The 20,150-nt window shown below is 39.6% G+C and overlaps 1 protein-coding gene across 7 annotated transcripts in view; it reads right to left on the minus strand.

Annotated features, from left to right (window-relative positions):
* FAM13A (family with sequence similarity 13 member A) overlaps window positions 1-20,150 on the minus strand; it is a 166,750-nt gene that overhangs the window by 94,975 nt on the left and 51,625 nt on the right. For all 7 annotated transcript variants that reach the window (XM_017831702.1, XM_017831706.1, XM_017831705.1 and 4 more), the window contains 2 exons: window positions 17,568-17,748; window positions 6,909-7,068 (listed from right to left, as the gene is read on the minus strand). In XM_017831702.1, coding sequence (XP_017687191.1) covers window positions 6,909-7,068; window positions 17,568-17,748 — 341 coding nt within the window. The remainder of the gene's footprint in view (window positions 1-6,908; window positions 7,069-17,567; window positions 17,749-20,150) is intronic.

A 20,150-nucleotide genomic window follows, 5' to 3' on the forward strand; every position in this document is an offset into this window, starting at 1 on the left:
TATTCAGGATTGCATTTAGTAACACCACAAGTGACAGATTTATAATCTTGCGAATGCTTTAATGAATTTCAAGAGTAGAAACATTCTGTTTTAATAATACATATACAGAGTTGTCAAAAACAGCAGCGCTCTTTGGAAAGCTCTTTCAAAATTACACAAGAATTGTTCAGGGTTTTTTTCGCTCGCCTGTCTGAATCACAGCATAAACACAACCATCCTCCTCACTCCAGACTGAATCTGCTATAGGTGAAGGGTTTGGAGGCTTATAAACTTTCACCTACAAATCTCATATTGCTCATTTCCTGTCAGCTCACATCTTAAAATGTCATTCTGTCTGAATCACTATATACCCTTACTATAAACATGCCCATCTGCTCACTGGTGGACAACTGCAAAGTGAATTCTAGCTGAAGAAATACTAAATAGAAAATGGCAGACAGACTTCCACAGGTGCTCCTTCTCCTCATGTACTTCCCACCCATCTCCACATCTCCCATGTGAACCCACTCCCACCCTTTGGGGCTCCCTAGCCCAGGCAGGAGCAAACTCGTGTGACCTGCCCAAATAAGGGGATACTTGCACAAAACAGAAATGTTTGTTGAGATCTTCAGAAAGGATTTCCAAAGGACATCAGCTCCTGCTGTTTGCTGATGGGAAAGAATTAATACAGTACTGAAAGCCAACCATTAACACGATGCTAAAATGGTCCCAGACATGAAAGAAGAATAAAGGAAACTATCTAGACCCTGTAGGCTTAGCCAGGGCAGTGTAACACAGATTAGAAACGGATGCCTTTTTTCCTGACGTAAATGAGGGATTGCTCTTGTGTGTTGCTGAGTGTGTAACCATGGGGCCAGACCTCTGAGGTGACAGGGAAGGAGGACTTATTTTGAGGGAGCCCACTCAGTCATGGAGCTGGGGAGTTCTCAGCAATTTCTCCCAGATCTTGTCAGGGGATCAGGTCCTCATGTTAAGGTGAAAACAGCTGAGGAAGGGAAAGAAACATCCACTAGGGAAGTCTCGCTTTACTCATCTGGGGAAATAAGCTGAAACATTATGGCTTTCCATGGAGGTGGAGCTTTACAACTGACTGCAAAGGGAGCACAGTCAAACCAATATGGAGAACTCTTTGGCTACCTTACTTTTCGTACATCTCCTCGGGAATGAGAGGTTCAAGTCCTACCATGGGCTGAGTGATCTGCTCTGAGTGTTCAATCAATCGGAGAGCAAGCAAGCAGTCCACTTTCAGATAGTGCAGCCCAAGTCAGCTGGAGCTAACATAAAAAAAATGCACTTAGGGGTTTTGACTGATCGGGTTGGGCACTACACACTTTGCATCCACCAAGCACCAGCAGGTTCAGCTACATGCAGTGGACTGCCTCCCCATTAGAAATCTAACAGCAGGCTAGCAGAACACAGTGTGTGAGCTTTTGCTGCCATTTAAAGTACAAAGAACTAGTCTGCCAACTAATCCTCCCAACTGAAGTGGCAGCTTCTGTTAGAAGACTGGAAACAAACAGGATAGAAATGCATCTAAAGGGTTGTTTTGAAACTATTAGTTTTTGCAAAAACCAGCAATAGACCAATTTCTGTAGCTCTTTAGTGATTGAAATCTGTCTGTTCAGAGGTCATCAGTATGTGCCTACAATATACTGACAACGATAAAATTGTACATTTATAATTTTTACTTGACTTTATTAGTTCGATTTTTAATTCAATTCCAATGTTACAATATTAATTTTCTAAATGTACTTGCTTTCTCTTCTGCATCAGGTGAACAGGGCTATATATTCTATAATGCAGCATGGTAAGAATGAGAAAAGCCTTTTGCATTCCTGTCCTGAAAATATAATCAAACCAGGAACAGCATTATATCCTCATGCCAGTGCTTGTGTTTCAGTGCAAACACTTATGTGCTCTGAGCTGACTGGTTCTTAGAACTAGGTGCTCTGTCAAGAAGGCATTAGACTGAAAAGGTGGAAAAACAATAAAAAAAAAAATCTTGTAAGCCCGCATGACTAGGTAATAGGGTGTACATTTTATCTGAAGACATTACTGAGCTAAAACACATGGTATTGAAAATTACATTTCAATAATGTAATTGAAACCCCTTGAAACCAGGGGAAAGGCTAACTCAGAAATCTCTCAAGAGTGAGTCTCATAATAGTTTGCCTGCCCAGATTTCCCTTGTCACTTGAACTAAATAAAAATCTTCTTCACTGCCTATCTTTGATCATTAGAGAAGCCTAATCACTATTATTCCAAGGTCCCATTTAATTCTAGCAGTAACAGTACACCACTGGCTAGCTATAAAACATAGGACTATATGCAGTTGCAGTTCAATCAGCAATTTAAGACCTTTGTAAATGAAAGGTCCTCATTCAAAATTATTATTTGTTGTTCCTGTAGGTTTTGTAAACCTGTTTATTCAAGAATGTTATAAAACTGGAAATACTGCAACTCAAGACTGACTAATCTTTCATTACATGAGCTGTCACTCAGTTTAGTGCCACAAAAATCTATCAGGACTGTATCGATACACACCAGGAATTCTGTTCCAAAGCAAAATTTAAACTATGTTTTATGATAATACCCTGACACTTACAATGTGAAAATGCACAGCAGTGCAGACATATTGTCAGAAGATTAACTGTTCACACACAACACTGCCCAGTAAAAACCAGCTATTTATGATCCTGAAAATGTGAACACAAAGCAAACACGTATTCAGAACATTCAACCCACTTCACCCATTTCTCTCTAACTAGCAGAGCTTATTGATCAACAGACTGAGACTCTTACACATCGTTCAGTGGGTTAGGAAATTAAAGTGAAGCTTGGATAAAAGCATTAAGGATTGTAGTAATGGCTGGCTGCAAATGAGACCTGTAAGTCCAACTTATTCAGGAATTAAAAAAAATACTAAATCAAACCCCATAATTCATTTACAATAAGGAATTTCCAAATACATATACGAACATATATACATTTCTGAAGAATACTTCTGCCTGCTAGCCACCAACCTGGATGATCATATGGATCTCATTCTATTAGGTGGAATGAAAACCTAATGAAATCCTTTCAAGCAAGGCATCAGGAACCTGACAGTTCAACTTCCCATTGAAACAGAGACTCTTCTAAGACAAATTTTCTATTTTGTTAAAATTCTACTTTTTTTTTTTTAAATGTAGATGTTTCCAAAGAAACACTCCCCATCATTTCTAATTATAATACTACCATATGCCTGAGCAATGAGCAAGAGCAGGTTTAACAGCCCTGAGAACAAAGCAGGTACTGGAACACAATTTGCGGAGAATTCCAGCTCCCTTACTTTCTGAAATAAGATCCACTGAGAAAGCAAGTTAAGAAATCCTTTTACCCAGCACAACTTGTCTTTCCCAATGACTGAGCAGCCTTTGAAAGAAGGAATATAACCGGGATGAAGGTGTTCCTGTGCCTCCTCAGTGCACATATGCAGCAAGAATGGTAGTTCAACTACCAGTAGCCCTACAGAATCATGTCTCTTTTTCCCATCTGTAACATTTATTAACTTTTGGCCTCCTTAACACATATTTTCTTTAAGCTGCCGCAGTCTGTACCTGATTGAAATGCACTTGATCCTTCTAGAAGTCTGTAGCATTGTGGATTCCCCATAGCTATGACTAACATAGTAGACAAGATGCAACTTGCTCCACTGGAGCTGTTTTTCCTTTCCAACAGACTGGTCCAAGAGAAGCTTCATGCTTTCATGACTTTATCTAACGACCCACATATTTGTGTTTTCATTTTAAAAGAGCAGTATTTCTTGCTTTTAAAAATCCACTGATTTTCTAACCAAAGTGTGGAAAAATCTTAAGATATCCAGACCATGAAGTGTCAGGAGTCGTGCAAGTCTGGGAAGATGACTGCGACAACATTCCCATCTTGGGATGGAATAGCATGAGCCACTAGCTCCCTATTTTTGGGTATTTGCTCTAAATTAACGATTTAGGGTTGATGTAGACTTCCATAAAGATTATTAGGAATGGATGATGTGAAGCAACAGGCATTTAAGCCACCTCAAGAACAGCCTAAGACTACAGGGAGAAATAATATTCCTACAATATCTTCAGACACTAATTAAAGGTGGGTTCCTGTTTTTCCAGTTGAAATTTCAGCACCAAAGTAAAGGTATGAAGGCATAAAAAAGAGATAAGAAAAAGCAGAGCTAATTTTGCAATGCAGTAAGCTAGAAAAGCATACTAGAGCAAGGAGAGAAGTACATTGCTCAATGTACTTTTTGATATCTTTCCTTATTTTTTAAACCACTGTCATTGTGCTTCAAATTTTGATTCAAGTTAGTCCTTCTGCAAGTTTTTGGCATTCTTATCCTCGTGTATGAATTTTCATGCTTATAGATGCTCTTTCCAAACTCTTAGTCAAGAAACACCTGGATCAGCACTGATGGTTTTGACCATCATGAGGTTAAACTCTTAACACAATGTAAAAACTGATTTCTTCCTATAAGTACCTCCATCCCCTTTTTGGGAACCTTACCTTTGGGTAAGGATAACACCAGCATTCCAACTGAAAGGAGAAATTCATGTTTGTCTAGGAGAAGTGTCTCAATAAGCCCTAGCCCCAAACTATCCACCCAGAAGAACACATAAGGCAGGTCACATTACCGAAGCCACTGTACTAACCTAGAGAAAAAGTTATCTCCACAGTCAAGAACGTAAAAGAGAGGATGGCAAAGAAATACAAGCTGTGGAGGGGCTACTGCGAGTGTGCAGAGTGACTGGAGGTGATGGAAGGCTGTGTATCGAGAGTGCTGGAGCTTTTGCACTTCACTACAGACTGCCAGCCTTTTCCCTGGACTGGGAACAAAGGGCTATCAAGTTTGAGTACAGCAAGAATAGTGGGACAGGGTTGTAGGAATTCAGAGAAAAATGTCAACATGGAAAAGTGAGAAAGGAGTGAGAGTGAAGGCAATTATAGGAAAGGTAGCAGTGTAGTGACTCAGGGTGAAACGCTGGCAAGTAAGTGATTTGTGGGAAGGGATGACAGAATACCCCACAAGGGAGTGAGTGAGGTTATCTAAATCTCTCCTCACCCTCTTGCTGATCATAACATAAAAGCTAAAAATGCCATTTAGATAAATGTAGCTGAGTTTGGTAAAGAACAGATCCTACTTTCCTTCACTTTCCTTGCCATCTGCTCTCCCATCCCATCATGGTTCATATTTGAATGCAACACCCTTAGAATCAACAGGGTCTCAGTTTATGAGAGCATTGTCCTGAACATCCTACATTTTTCACTGCTTTCAACAGGATTACTTGGCAAATTTCTATCCAGTTACCTGTAGATGTATCAATGGCTTTTCCAGAAGCAGCAACTTTGCTTACAAATGGCTTGTTATTTGCTGGACACTATGACACAAGTCAGGCCAAATAATTCTCTGAAGCATTTGTTCTTTTATGATAGAGACACCAGCTGGCTTCTATTGTATGTAATGGCTCATAAATTAGCAAACTGGCAATCACTTTTCTCTGCTGAATCTCATTTGTTACCACTTGGATTTCCCTTCAAGTGCACCATCTCTATTATACAAACTGGCAAGGATAGGGGGTATCTGCTAGGATACAAAAAATGTAACCTTTGAGAACGGTAAAAAGTGTCCTTTAGTATCATCACCTGACAAATTTCAACAAAAACTTCTTAGTATCTTCACTACATGAAATTAGACGATTGTATTTCCTGTGTTTGAGTACTTGCCTTGATTTAACTAGAAAACTTCCCACCCATGTTAGATGGGCAAGGAACAAGGTCAAATTTTTGCAGCTGACTGCCAACTGAATTTTGAAAATATCAACAAGATCCAAAGATGCAAACACAGTGCAAGCCCTTGTGTTCAGGCACAGCTTATTCCTCTCAGGCAATCACCTGTCTCCTGAGGCAAAGAGATGGGCAACACTTTCCATCCCATATGGGTAACTATACCTTTTAGGATATTTTGTTAAAGTAATTCTGGTTATCACCATGTACTTTGATAGCTCATATCTCTGAATAGCTGTGGGAAATCTCCCAGATTTCCACCTTGGTGCATTTCCAATTACCAATAAGTCCTTAGAAGTGAAAGACTACCTTGACTTTTGCAACTGGGAGAGGCTTGAAGGAGGAGGTATATCTGAAGCCTTTCTTCTGTGTTCATTTTTTAGAAATATGTTCTTTACCTGTTTTTGTTGCCGAAGTGACCATCTGCTGCTAAACATCAAATGGCCAGGCAGACCATTTCCATTACCCAAAAGTTACTGTGACTTCCGTAACATAAATTAAGGAAGACAGGGGAAGGCTACCAGCCATTCTGTCTCCAAATTATATAACTTTTCTTTAAGAGCTCCAATGTACTTTCTTTGAATAGTAACTTTTATTTAATGCTTCTCTTCAAGTGCTCTCAGGAATGGCCATTCTGAGTCAGAACATACGACTTTTAAACTCAGGTACATGTTTGAGACAAGTAGACTTCATAGTGGCAAAGGCTAGAGACCTCATACTGTCCTACAGTATGGAAGTTCATAATCACTGAAGTACACTATAAATGATCACCATGTCAGAAACCTTGAACACTTCCTAGAATTATTCTGCCTCCTCATTTAAAAACATTTAAATTTTAGTGAATATATTTTTTAAATAAATAACAGTGTGCGGCTAACAAAGCATAAAGATGTTTTATAGAATGAACTTCCAGACTAGTAATGAAAATTAGCCTATCAGCAGAATCAATTTGTAAACTGCATACCAATCAATAACACAGAACACTATTACAACAGTGCCTGTCTCCCACTTATCTAAACATTTATGTTTTGAAGCCTGTAATAAGCCTGAATTATGAAATCACTGTAAGAAAATGAAATATTAGAGATACTCACTTTTACCAAAATTATTCTTGCTAGCTCTTCACATACAGGCTTTTCTTCATCCTTCTTCAAGCCTTCCAGTTCAAACAAGGTATTGTAATTTTCCAGCATTTTTGTCATTATCTTGTTGCAGATCTCCTGTTCTTTTATACCTTCAAATCCAGAGGGCACACTAAAATTGGACAGAAGACAAAGCAGAGTGTTATAGGGACTCAACATACAAGAGTTCCTGCACAGAGTCTCTATAACATTTCAGCTGTGGATACAGGCTGGCTAGCAGGCACAGGAAACTCCGTCTTGGAAAGGAGGATTGTGCCTATGTTGGTAACAACTATCCTTATTGATATAAAATACCCAACCTGTTGGCCAAACTACCCACTCCAAAAAATCTAGGTAGAGATCTAATTGAGACAACCACCAAATGGGGTACCACCAACCCTGCTATAAGTTCGGTTTCATGATTGCAATAGACAGCATGAGGTATTTAGATGCTCTGGTTTGTGATAATCTCAAAGGTTGTCACAGGATGAGTGAAAAAACTAAGAATATCCACATTCTAAGCAAAACACTAAAAGTGAAGCAAGATCTCTGCATTCAGATGACCCAATGCTGTACATACCATTTTCTAATCTAATGTTTGAGTTAGCATTTCTTTCAAAAGTAGGCTCATAACACAAAGGGCTTTTTAAAACACGGAGATGGAGGGTGCCTTCTGCAGAACAGTCTACAAGATTAATACAAGAAATGGTTCCTTACTTCCACTTTCCGGGAGAATAACCAACTACGTGGCTGCTGAAGAAGCAGCTTCTTGGTTTCTTGAAACAGGCCCCTTTGCAACTAGGAATTGCTTGCCACAGACGTTAAAGGCACACAGAAATCATAAAATACTGATTTGGAAGAAGCGTTGTATTCCAGCCTATGCTCCTTTGCCCTCCTTATGTATTTCACACAACTCTCTCATATAGTAAAAAAAAAATATTACTCAAAAGAGGGGATACAATTTGCTGAAGCTTCTAACGATCATCTGCTGGAATATAGGCTTTCTAAACTTTCTATTGGACTTTGCTGCCCAAAACCGACTTAAATTCTGTTTAAATGCAAAGTGAAATCTCTGAAGAATCTTTTTCAGCATTCAAAATACTTCTCCAATCATCCAGTATTTCTTATTGTACAGTACTTCCAGCAGACACACTCTCCTCTCAATAAGCCACGAAGTGGCTGCATGGATGTAAATTTTCTAAGGACCTTATAAAGCGGCAGACTGCAGACCAGGAGTAAAGAAACATAAAAGATTTAAAGGGAAGAAGCAGAGGAGCAAAAACCAGAAACAAAATAAAGTTTCAAGTATCTTTTGGCTGAGGACAACTAGCGGTTATACAAGAGGAAAACATAACCCAACCCCCCAAAAGCTAAACAAATGCCATCTGAGCTATTTTACAGGGATGTAACTTGAAAGCAAATCATTGTTTACTACAATCAGCAAATTAAAATTTATAAATAATTACCTACTGTAAAACTGCAACTGCAGTTTATTGGTGCCAGCTGTGCATTTCAACAAGAAGATTCTGAAAGCAGATGCTCCCAGAAATTTGCCATCAAAAAGTGCTTTTTTGTAAGGGCTGCATGCTGCTGATCCTTCTCAATACTTTATTCTCTGTAGTACATCCATATGTCAACAGGGAGAGGATCCCACTACAGCAGAACACATCTTTGTAAACTCCAGAAGAGAATCTTTACCGCTATCATTTCAACATTTAATACATGCTAGAGTAGTAGGACCTGAATTTTAAAGGATCACGTTATTTTACACTGTAGAACATTGGCAACTGTAAAAAATGTGTCAGTCTCAGCTGATTGACTGATTTCATCAGGGTGGAACTTGGCCTCCAACTAAATAAAGAACGAACAGAACAACTGGTATTGACAGATGTGCATGTATACTCAGGTCAATTCAACTCAAAGAATGTCACATTCACTAAAACTTACTAACTGGCCTGAAGAAAAGTGTATGTTACCAATAGGCCCATGCAACAATCCTGATTTAAGGAAACCCCTCTTTCCATGCTACATGATGTGCTCCACAGTTGATACAGTACAGAGCTTGCTTGCTTGCTAGTTCAGGCAAATCCTGACTCTTACCTTCCTGATTTGTTTCTCCAAAATAGAGTACAAGAAGAAGCCTGGCATCCCTGTGAACCTCATTTCCAGGAAAAGGACTAGAAATGTACTAGAGCACAAGTCAAAATAAAGACTCCAGATAGCAGAACCTTTCCCTAAACTCCATCTGCTGGGAACTACAGCCAACACCTCCCTACCGGGAACAGCTAACATCAAAAATCTCTGATTGCAAAACAGGCCAGTCTACAAAGTTTCCAGAAAGCATAGAAACTATTTCATTTCTGAATAATTCCATGGCTTTCTTGCCCTCCTTTCCCCACATTACCTTGTCAGTTAAACTTTACTAGATCAAATCTGTGAAAAGTCTAACATCTTATCCGAACAATTCTGTAAATGTATGGAGAGATATGCAGAACACAAGGCTAAAGCTCATGGCTTTAGTCATTTTTAACACCTCTCTCTGAATGTAACTAAGCAAAGCAGTATGGCTTGATTTATTTTAAGGGCAGTGTACCATATTTTATTCACTGCCATCTCTCTGCCACTTAAACAGGCATATTTTACAAAATTTCTAATTTATTTTTCATTTAATTGCTGTTTATTAGACTTCCATCACGGTAAGGACTATTATACTCTCTGAGCTCTCCATGGTGACATTTTTCTTGCAATAAATATATGCTGAGCTGAAGATATGAAGTTTATATTACGAGCATGCACCACCCTGCCTATTTATACAAATTAAACTGCATCTGTTGCCACAGTGCATGATCTACCAGTCTAGCTAGATTTTTCTGAAAATTTATGTAAAAAATAGTATCTTACTTTAGTTCTTCTTAGTCTGAAAAGTTTGCATCTACAAATGCCACTTCAACTGACTAGAAAAACCCAGTCCTTTGGGAAAGTATTCTCTCACCACCTTCCTGATGCACATCCTACTCCTTGCAAATTTTACAAGTTCTTTTGTGAGGATCCTGATAAAACATCACAGCAAAACTGTGCTCATAGTCATGGTTCTTTTATGTCTATTTTCATGTTAATTAGGCATTACAACTGTGTTGCTTAGAGAGTTAGGCACACAATTTACTCCAGATACAAAATCCTGAATAACGGGACTTGATCCCCTTATAGCCACAGATGTAGGAACCACTTCAGTAGTAGCGCCAGAAACATGAGCTTCACTACCAGAAACACGTTTTCTAGAAGGGAAGCATAAACAGGCAACTTCTGTGGTTATTTCTAGAAGAAAAACTGTTGATAAATTCAGGTCTATCTTAGTGATTTGAGCCGGAAAACTCCCACTGAGCAGTAGCTTGCAAAGTCATGGACAGATACATAGCATAGGCAGAGCAAGAAGCAAATTTTCTACCATCCCCTCCTGATTCCTTGGACACCTTGTCCTTCCCAGAAAGTGCTCCGAACAATCTGTGTGCAAAGCACAGTGGCTCAGTACATATTAATTATTTGGAAAAAACATGCTTTTTCTAAACCAGGCACCAGCATTAACAGTGTCTGACTCAGTTAAGCAGGGTGAAAGGCAAAGGTGCATTAATACCAAAAGTTTTACAGGATATTCAAGATCCAAATTACTGATGAAGCCACTTAAAAGCTGAAAAAGCAGTAGTGCTGAAAGTGAAAATATTAATTGGGAATAGGATCAAGTTATTAGCTCTTCAATTAAAAATATGACACTCAGTAGTATTTCACACTTCTGCACAATGTCCTAACAGCATGCCTGGCCCCTGGCCCACCCCTGCAGCTCCATGCAGCTCCTGTCCATGCAGATCCATGCTCACATGTTCCTTGTGTTCTCCCAGACCATGTGTATGTCTCCTTCCATAGTGATGCTCAGGAAAGCTAGTCTTAAATGGGTTAAGCCACATTCAAGGCTCTGTGTCACAACTCTTACCCAGAACTAAAGTGAAGTAGGGTCAGATTAACTCACTGTGAAAGAATTACTTACATTTCATGCATTAGTTAAATGAATTTACATCAGAATCTCTGTAAACAAGCTGTAACAGGCTAAATGCAGAGTAGGCTTATGAGACAGCAAATCTCCAGACTCTACTGAGAGTGATGCAGTAACACACCCCAACATTTCTGCATCTGACACAAGACAGGCATCACTACAAGGCTCTGTTGTCATCCACCACACCTGGGAAACTTGCTTCAAGCAGAAACAGGGGCCAGGAGGACTTGGGATGTTGTTATCTGTCTGTAATAAACTGAACTGAGATCACTGAACTGATTTCCCCAGGCAACAACTGCTGACAGCTCCCTGTCACAACTGAGAAGCAGAGATTTCCATGTGAAAGGGTCCATCTCGTTAGGAATTCCCAATAGTGTTTGACCCTACCCTGTCTGACATGCATATTACCATTTCCCTAAGTGGCTTTGCAGAAGTAGCTTGCATGGAATGACAGCACTTTACAACCACTGCAGGGTATATCCTCTGACTCCTACTTCTGCCGTTTGTACAGTACCTTTTGTAGAGGAGCTCCACAAAGCCACCTTACCATTCTCCTAGGGAATCCAGCCAGAAATGAAGGGACTCAAAGGACAAGGAACACTTAGTGGGTTTTTTGTTTCTCCAGCCCTCACAAAACATTTTTGTTAGTACCTCAGATGCCCATGAGTCCCTCAACAAGTGCAACTGAAGACTCTGAGAGTAGACCTGCTGTAACATTTAGAATTTACAACTTCAGACAGTCTATTCTGTCCCTCTAGACAGACATTACTGTGTCTGTAACAGACATGACCTCGTGGCCACAACTCATCCCTGTACTTCAGCTGATGAAAGTGATTTGTCCTAACACACTGGACCACAAACTGGTGCACCTGAAAACAGGCCCATATTCATGTCTGCAGACTATAGTGCAAGATCGGAGCCTAACAGGTACCCAAAGATAAAGCAACGCTAGCTAACCTGAGACAGGTGTTCATCTCTGTCTGTGTGACTCATTTACATGCTCTGCAGCGTTTACAGGCTTATGTCTCACCAGTCTGGATGAAATGAAATGACAGATGACACTACCGAGATTTTAAAGAAGCATTTTAGCTTCTGAGGTACTGGAGAGTCAATTTTGAGGCATCTACCTGCCTGCCTGTTAAAATCTGTTTTGGATAATTTTCTGTATCAGATTCAGGTGCCTAAGCATTATTTGCAGCAGATGCATAATGCAAACTTCAGGTAACACAGGTAACACAGAGCAGATAGAGTAGACTGTCTTCATTTATATGCAATATCTTTAGCTTCAGCAAAAGTTCCATTTTTTATCACAAAGTTACAGTGAGAATAGGCATCTTAAAGAGTGAAACCTACACAAAGGGGGACAAAGGGCAGCCCACAGCCTAACATCCACTCTCAAAGTACATTGCTCTCACCTCCAAACATTTCTAAGCAGCAGCTCTTCAAAAACACCCCTTGTAATTGCATTTCAGCTGTATTGCTGAACTAAAACACCATTTTGTTTTGTGCATATCAGGAAAAAGTTCTTCACTAAGAGGGTGGCTGAGCACTGAAACAAGGCTCCCAAGGAAGTGGTCATGCTCCCAAGGCTGTTGGTGCTCAAGAAGCATTTGGACAACATACATAGACAGACAGTTTAATTTTTAGGTTGCCCTGTGTAGAGACAGGAGTTGAATTCCATGATCCTCATGGAACCCTTCCAACTCAGGATATTCAATTGTAGTTTTTCCTTTGAAACTGGTCCTCCACTTAAATTCTGGGTGTATGCTTTATTGCCAATCCTCAGTTAAGATCAGAAGGACAAAAACATTTTCAACCCACAGCAGTAACTGACTTTAATGGAGCTTTTACAGCAAAACACCAAAAAAACCAAAAACACCCAACGCAAAACCAAAACAACAGAGCATTTCCTATTGAAATAATCACTATTTCATTCAAGAGATGAAATAGAAAATATTATATAACACCTGACACAGGACAGATGATAAAAGACAAATTTAAAGGAGTGGGTGTTCACTATGAGAACAGAAGGCTTGAGATGGAATTTGGCCAGAGCACCCCTCCACTTATGAAGAGAGCAATACATCTTTAGCAATCTTCAGTTTATTTTACATAAAGGTCATTCAATGGGCCCCAGATGACAAAACTAAGTACACAACAGAAAAGAAACAGAAGAAAAGACAAAAATATATCTCAGAAAGCCTTGGCAATATAGTTCCTTACACAATTTCCAAAGAGGAGGCAAGCACTCATAAGTATTTAATATGATTATGCATGAGAACATTTATGGCCTTCCTATATTATGTTTGATGCTTTAAACTGGCATCGTAGGGTGTAGCATACTGAATTCTTGCGGAAAACAATTCCTTTACCCTGCTGGAAAAGGTAGTATTTAAAATCTACATAAACCCTGCAGGAAAGGTTATGGTTGCATGCTCCAATATGCAATAATCAATGTTTAAACAACAATTTTCAGTACTCAGTTTGACCCTGATCCTGGATGCACAGTTGTTTTTAAGACTGATGCACTTCCTGAAAACAAAGCCCATTCATATAATGTTTCAAAGGCCAATATTATGCACTGAGGAGTTCTAGTTCAGCCCCTCTGCTTTCACTTCAGCTTCATATACCCAATCTCTGTAGGCTCCAAGGCTGCTAGAAACCAAGGTAAGACAGTCATGCATAACTTCAGACTAGATTTTAATTCTTACAAGTTCAGCATCTCTGAAATACCTACAGCTACCCTACAGAAGATCTACCATTTTCTCTGTATCTAAAGACAATACACTTTTCCTCCATACCTAATACTTTCTTGTGCAACCCTTCAGGTAATTTCTGTTATGTACTCATCATACATAAATAACTGCATCTAACTCTAACTGGTTACCTGCATTTGCCAGCCACTTTTGGGGGGATGGAGCAATCCCTCACAACATGCTTAATCTCTGCTGGAATGAAGCACAAGCAAGTTAATGAGGGCTTGAATGATGGAGGTCACACGTTCAGACCATTCTTTGAGAGACCGCTGCAAAAAATGGGTGCAAATGGATCCTCTGCTTACTTTAACTGGTAGATCTTATATCTTACAATCCCAACCAAAGGACAGGACGAGTGCAGCAGCCCCTCTGATACCCAGCTCCAACAGAACAGAGATGAGGAAGGAAAACTCAGCTGGTCCTCTCCTTTCCAGCACAAGCTGTGAGAGTTGAGAAGAGACCACACAGCAGGCCATAACTAAAGCTGTGTCTCTACCGAGGCTGAAATTTAGGTCAATGGACAATAACTTCCTCTAGGAGTAACCACACTGCAAGTGTTAATACTCTACACAGATTACCCCAGTGACAGAAAAGACAACTTTTTATGTTCCTTCATGCTTGTTGTTCTTCAAGGGCTGTATTTCTCAATATACTTGACCTTTGCCTTCCATCACAATAAATTTGAACAATCCAAGTTGGAAGAAAACAGTGAATTAAATCTCAAATCTTCTGAGCTGTTTGACCTTGCCCTTTACATCTTCCTATATCTTACATCCCACTTCATTACAAGGAATGCAAATAGCCATTTTTTCCCTTCTTCTGTTCATTAGAAATACAGAAAGCACAAGATAACCTTTTATTAGAAAAGCAGCAGTGCAGTCTGTCAAACAGCAAGTAGGGAAGCAGGGGAAGCAGTGGATAAGATAAAAGCAGTAAGGGATGAAAGTTTAGGAAATCAGATATAATTACATTACATGTTTTTCTACATAACATAGAGAAACAGAATGAAATTAAGAGAATTAAAATGAAGTGTAAATGTCTGGAAAGTGACCAAACAGCAAGATTTATTTCTGCATGATTTATTCAACAGTTAAACAGTTTCAGTTACGCAGTAGGAGATAATATGCTTAAATAGCTAAAATGTCACTAAAAATACCTCACAAAAAGTAATCCTTCACTATCAGCAGATGGGCTTCATCTTCTCTGACACTGTGCCTTAACTACACAGACTCCAACATTAATTTTAGACACGAGTGTGAATTTGTGACAGAAAAATCTCAGATCTTCCTGCTTAAGCAGTGTAATTTCTGACAAGCTGAACGCTAAGCCTTCTTTCCTTGTCGCGGAGAAACACTCCGTACACTGCTTGGAACAAACAACGCAAAGCAAGAGGAGTGTTCGCTTCAGCCGCCTGCTGATATTTAATTTCTGCAGCTACTCTCTCCTGGGGCTGCCTGCAGCCAGTAGCCAGACAGCCCTTGCCAAGCAGACTTCAGGCAGCCCTACTCCAGAGCTCTGAGCTGTGTTCTGAGGATCTCTCTCTGGAAGCTTGGCCAACCAGTTGGCCAAACCCAACACCCAAAGTTTAGTGTAGCAAGTTCTCTCCTCACCCTATCAAATCTTTGTTGATACAGATGGTCACAGTTCCAGCAATTTAAGACTGCATCCATTAACACAGGAGAAAAGGGTATTTGAACTGTTCCTCACAATCTTTGTGTCTGGACCACAATCGCAAACTATGTTGAACAGACCAAGACCTGATGAAATACATAGTTGAATTACCACACTGTGAAACTTAGTTTAAATAAAATCTACATGCATAATTCTGATCTATTCAGATCTTTAAACAATGCATTACTCATTTGCTAAGTGTCAAGCCTTCCTTTCACTGCCTCTTTTGCCACATGAGCATTTATTTCAACATGTGTCACAACTGCTGGGCTGGTTACGCTCATAAATGGCTTTAAGAGCCCTTGGGTTTTCACCTCCAGTGAACTCTGTCTTTCTCAGTCTTCTGCGATGGAATGATGTGATTCCACCCTTTACCTTTGTAAGGTACAGCCCTTGTACCTTATAAAAACCATTACATGTTTTCTATGCCATCTTAGATCAGTTGTGGCAAAAACTACACAGCTTTTACGATGTACGTTTTCATTTAATATTAGAAATGCCGACTGCAATTCCAAACTGCAACTCTCTGCATTCTACACCAAAAACTATGCAGAGCTAATTTTCAAACTTTCTTGAAAGAAGTGATGAGTAAACTAAAAATTATTTTAATAGCCACTTGGGAGCTTGAGTCATAGAGATTTCGCCATTGAACTCAAATTCTTCTAATTTATTTTGTTTGCTCTTAACTCTACCAATACATTTAGACAGAAATTCCCAAAGTGCACATAAAAAGACAATTTAAAAAAATTATTTTGCTTTTCCTTGTCAGAAGTTTGCAATGTTGTGCTTCCAGTAACTCTCATATCCATGCATTCCCACACACACTACTGTCTTTTGAGTATTCTTTCTTTTGGAGAGGAAAACAATTATTTTCAAAATATACTTTATCTTTTTGCACTAACACAGTAAATGCTTTAATCCGGAAACTCACCTTCATCATCCACCAGCAACATCTTAAGATAAGGCAGCAGTGTAGTCTCTAGGACAAACTTTAGTTTAAATGTCTCCTTTCTGCATGTTCTCTTCCTAATCAATGGAAAATATATGTTCCTTAAAAACCCAGAAGGCAGCATCTAGCCTAAGTATGTGGAACTGGCTCAGTATATTACAAGGAACCCCGTTTCAGTTATTTATCTTTAAAGAAATCTACTTCTTTCCACTGGCTATGGAGGAAGCCTGGGGAGATAGTCTCATTAGGCACTTAATCTAATCTAAGTCTTACTAGGCAACTCAGTATTATTCCCAAGTGAAATTTTACAAAGATCAGTACAAATCCAACATCGAGACACTTGTCTCTTCTTGGAGATACCACGCATCTTCCAAGACTGATGACTGAACTGAACTCCCTACGTGCTTCCCACATCTAAGATCCCGAAGTGGGTTCACCGCAGACAAGACGGGGGTGAAGGTGCTAATGCAGCACTGCATCACACCAGGGACTCAACAGGAACCTTTTCACTCAAGTGTGTTCTTGCACCTGGAAATAACTATTCTTGCTACTGCTGCAAGCTTCACTAGCACATAAAACACATCTTCAGCACAAGCGCCTAGGAACTGTGCCCAGTGAAAGAACCCAGTAAAACTACTGAGTCCAGTAAGGAGTCTCAAGAAACCAGGGGATCCCCAGAAGTTCCAGAGCTGCTTCTGAATATACTAGAGGGACAAAGAACTCAGAATCATTGGCATCTGAGGACAGACACCAGAACACAAGGCCAAATTTGCATACAGAATTCAGTATCCATCTCTAGAAATTATACAGCATCTGGGTGCTACACAGGAGTCCTTTCCCTCAGGCATCCTCTGTCAAAGCTTTCTGCAGAGACAAATTCGTATTAACAGAGGGCAAAGGAAGAAACCTGTATGAGCACAAGTCTCCTTGTTCTCATAAAGGCACTTAAACAGCCTGAAGGCCTTTTGTTGTTATACTCCTGCTCTGCTACCAATGCAGCAACACAAAACTGATCAAAAGTTTAGCAAAACAACAAGAGGAAATGGAAGAGCAACTCAACTCCCATTCAGCTCAAACAATAACTTTAGCACTAAAATTTAACACAGAGCCCCAATCATTGCCTTCATCTGATCACCTGAGCTACATTTCTGACCATCTGCTCCATTAGACTCCCTGTCAGCATATGGGGAAAAGTAAAAACCCCAACTTACTGAAAGCAGTTTGGTCCAAATACAGTGGCAAGGTTGCAAAGGTTCATCCTGTTCTCCACATGATGTTCAGCAACCTTTATCAGGAACTGGCACAGGTACTTCAACAGGCAGTAATGAGCCTCAGGCAGTTCTTTAAGGAGTTCTTTCAAGTAACTTTCCTTCTGCATGTCGTTTCTTGTGTCTAGGAAAAACAAGAGAAGAAAAAACATATCTGTATGGTTTTCTCCATTGCCACCAATTTACTTATATGGGCCAGCAGCAGGAGCTAAAATTCAATCCTGCTTCTGTTCAGAGACACAGAATCCTCCAAACCCCTCAATTTTCCTTAGGGAATGCACACCTTTCTCCTGAGCCCACCACTGGCACCATTTCATGCTTACCTTTATCTTGTAATCTTTTTCCTGAGCAGATTGAGCAGTTACTAACAGTCAGCTAACAGCTTTAGAGCATGTTTATTCCCACCCGGTACATAGCTAAATCTACTCTAACTCCAGTTCCACCAAATCTCCTGATTCCATGCTTCTTCTGGATGTCATCCCTACTTCCCACACCCTTCTCATACTCATAGTTTTCCTTCCCATGAAAACTTTGAAAAATAAGAAAGCAAGAACAGTAAACAAAGGAGTCTTCTGAAATGCAGACAGTACTTTCTGGGGGTACATTTTATGAAAAACTCGATTTTGTATCTTTTGTCAGAGGGACAACTCTACAAAATCTTACGTGAGGCACCTTGCTTAAGAAAAGAGGCTGTTCATGGCACTGTTACACTCTAAAATGAGCTAAAACTTTGCCTAATGTTGCAGCCTTGTTATACTGTACAATCTTCTAGAATTTAGGTTTGGGTAAAAGTTTCCCATACCAAACTGAGCACTATCCAAGTATGACTAAGGTCAATTTTCTTTTATGCAGGTTTTTTGTCGCTTTTCTGTTTTAAAGCAAAAATTTTATGAACTTCACAGATGCTGTACAGACCTAGGTGGTGAACACAAGCTTGGCCTCACACAGAGCTTCTGCATAGTTGTGTTCTGCTGCTGGAATTGAACTCGCGTGCAAAATTCTTTGCTCCTCTCCTCTATTCCAAAAACACATTTCCCAAAAAGTGTCCAATTTCCACCACGATCTTGGGGTTTGCATGTTAATAAAAGCAAAGTTTTGAAAACAAATCAGCGTTGATTTCCCTTTATAACAAAACAGGATGCCCTAATGCTTGGAAATATTAATTTCTACTCTTCACCAAAATGAAATGTCACTGAAACTTTCACATATGCACAAAAACCCCAAGGACTTTGCAACAGCATTTTCATACATGAGACCTGAGGCCCTAAAGGTTTTCCTCACCAATCTAATTATAAGCAATGGCCATTAACACAAGGCCAACTCTGCATTACTAGCACTTTTTTCATTTTTTATCAGCCTTATGGGTTGCTGGTGTCAATGCTTTAAGACTGTTGTTGCATAATAGCTTTTTCCTTAGAGATGTACTGTGAGGTTTAAAAGCACTTCTAGTGGTTGGAAGGATGTCTTTATTCCACAGAGTTGAAGTGAGCTCGTGCTAAATGCTGATCTTCTCTGTTCTCTATAACAGGCTGGCCTTGTCCCAAAGTAGCTGATTTATTATTTTATTTCTGCAGTAAAATTTCAGGATGCTTCTGAAGGCTGTATCACATGGAATAACAATAAGGAATTTAGGTGCATTTGTATTTGCACTGATCAAAGTGGACTGTACAGTCTCTGACTCGATTACTAATTATCTTTCTATTAAGCTTAAAGAAAGACAAAACCAACTAATTTCCACATAGCCAGAACATTAAAATTCACCTCCTAACATACTTCTCTTTAGATAACAAAGCAACTAGCACAGAGTGGTTTCTACTACAAATTGCTCGAAGTTATGATAAGGAAAGCCAAAGTCATCTCTCAGAAAAAATGCACCTCTTCCACCACCATCACCCCACCATCTAATTAGGAAATGCCCTTGAGAACTAATTGCCTCTCTGAGTCTTCCACTGGGGCTTTAGATTGACAGGTACTTTTCCATTTACTGAAGGATTTTCCATCCCTTCCAAAGTAGAAAGATGCTAATAACAGCCACAAAAGATTCCAAACACAGGTTTGCACTCTGACAACAAATAAGGCTATCAGGCTTATGGCCTCAGCTGTATTTGGTAGGTGGGATGTCCTTGTTCATTAACCACAATATGTTATGTGCTGCAAATCAACACCGCAGATGTTTATCGCTGGGCACAGCCAAACCTTTGTTCGCTTCTGTACTTTCAAGTACAGAGACAGATATTAGATCTAAGATCTTGAAAAATTACCCCTAATTGAAGGACACAGAGACACTCAGCAACATGAGGCAGCAAACCCCATTTACTGAGCCATAAAATTCCTTGTCCTTGTGAAATGGGAGAAAGAAAATACGGCTTTCCTATTTCTTCCTTTTCCAGTGAAAACAAGGGAAGGAACTCAAGTTTTTCTTCCAATACAGTCCAAAAATCAAAACCACTTTGTTAATTCTCCTGCTGCTGACATTTCATGGATTTCAGCTTTATTTTAAAAAAAAATCCTATTACAGTTCGTGGT

Source organism: Lepidothrix coronata, unplaced genomic scaffold, assembly GCF_001604755.1.
Source record: "Lepidothrix coronata isolate B3197 unplaced genomic scaffold, Lepidothrix_coronata-1.0 Scaffold195, whole genome shotgun sequence".
NCBI classification, from domain to species: domain Eukaryota; kingdom Metazoa; phylum Chordata; class Aves; order Passeriformes; family Pipridae; genus Lepidothrix; species Lepidothrix coronata.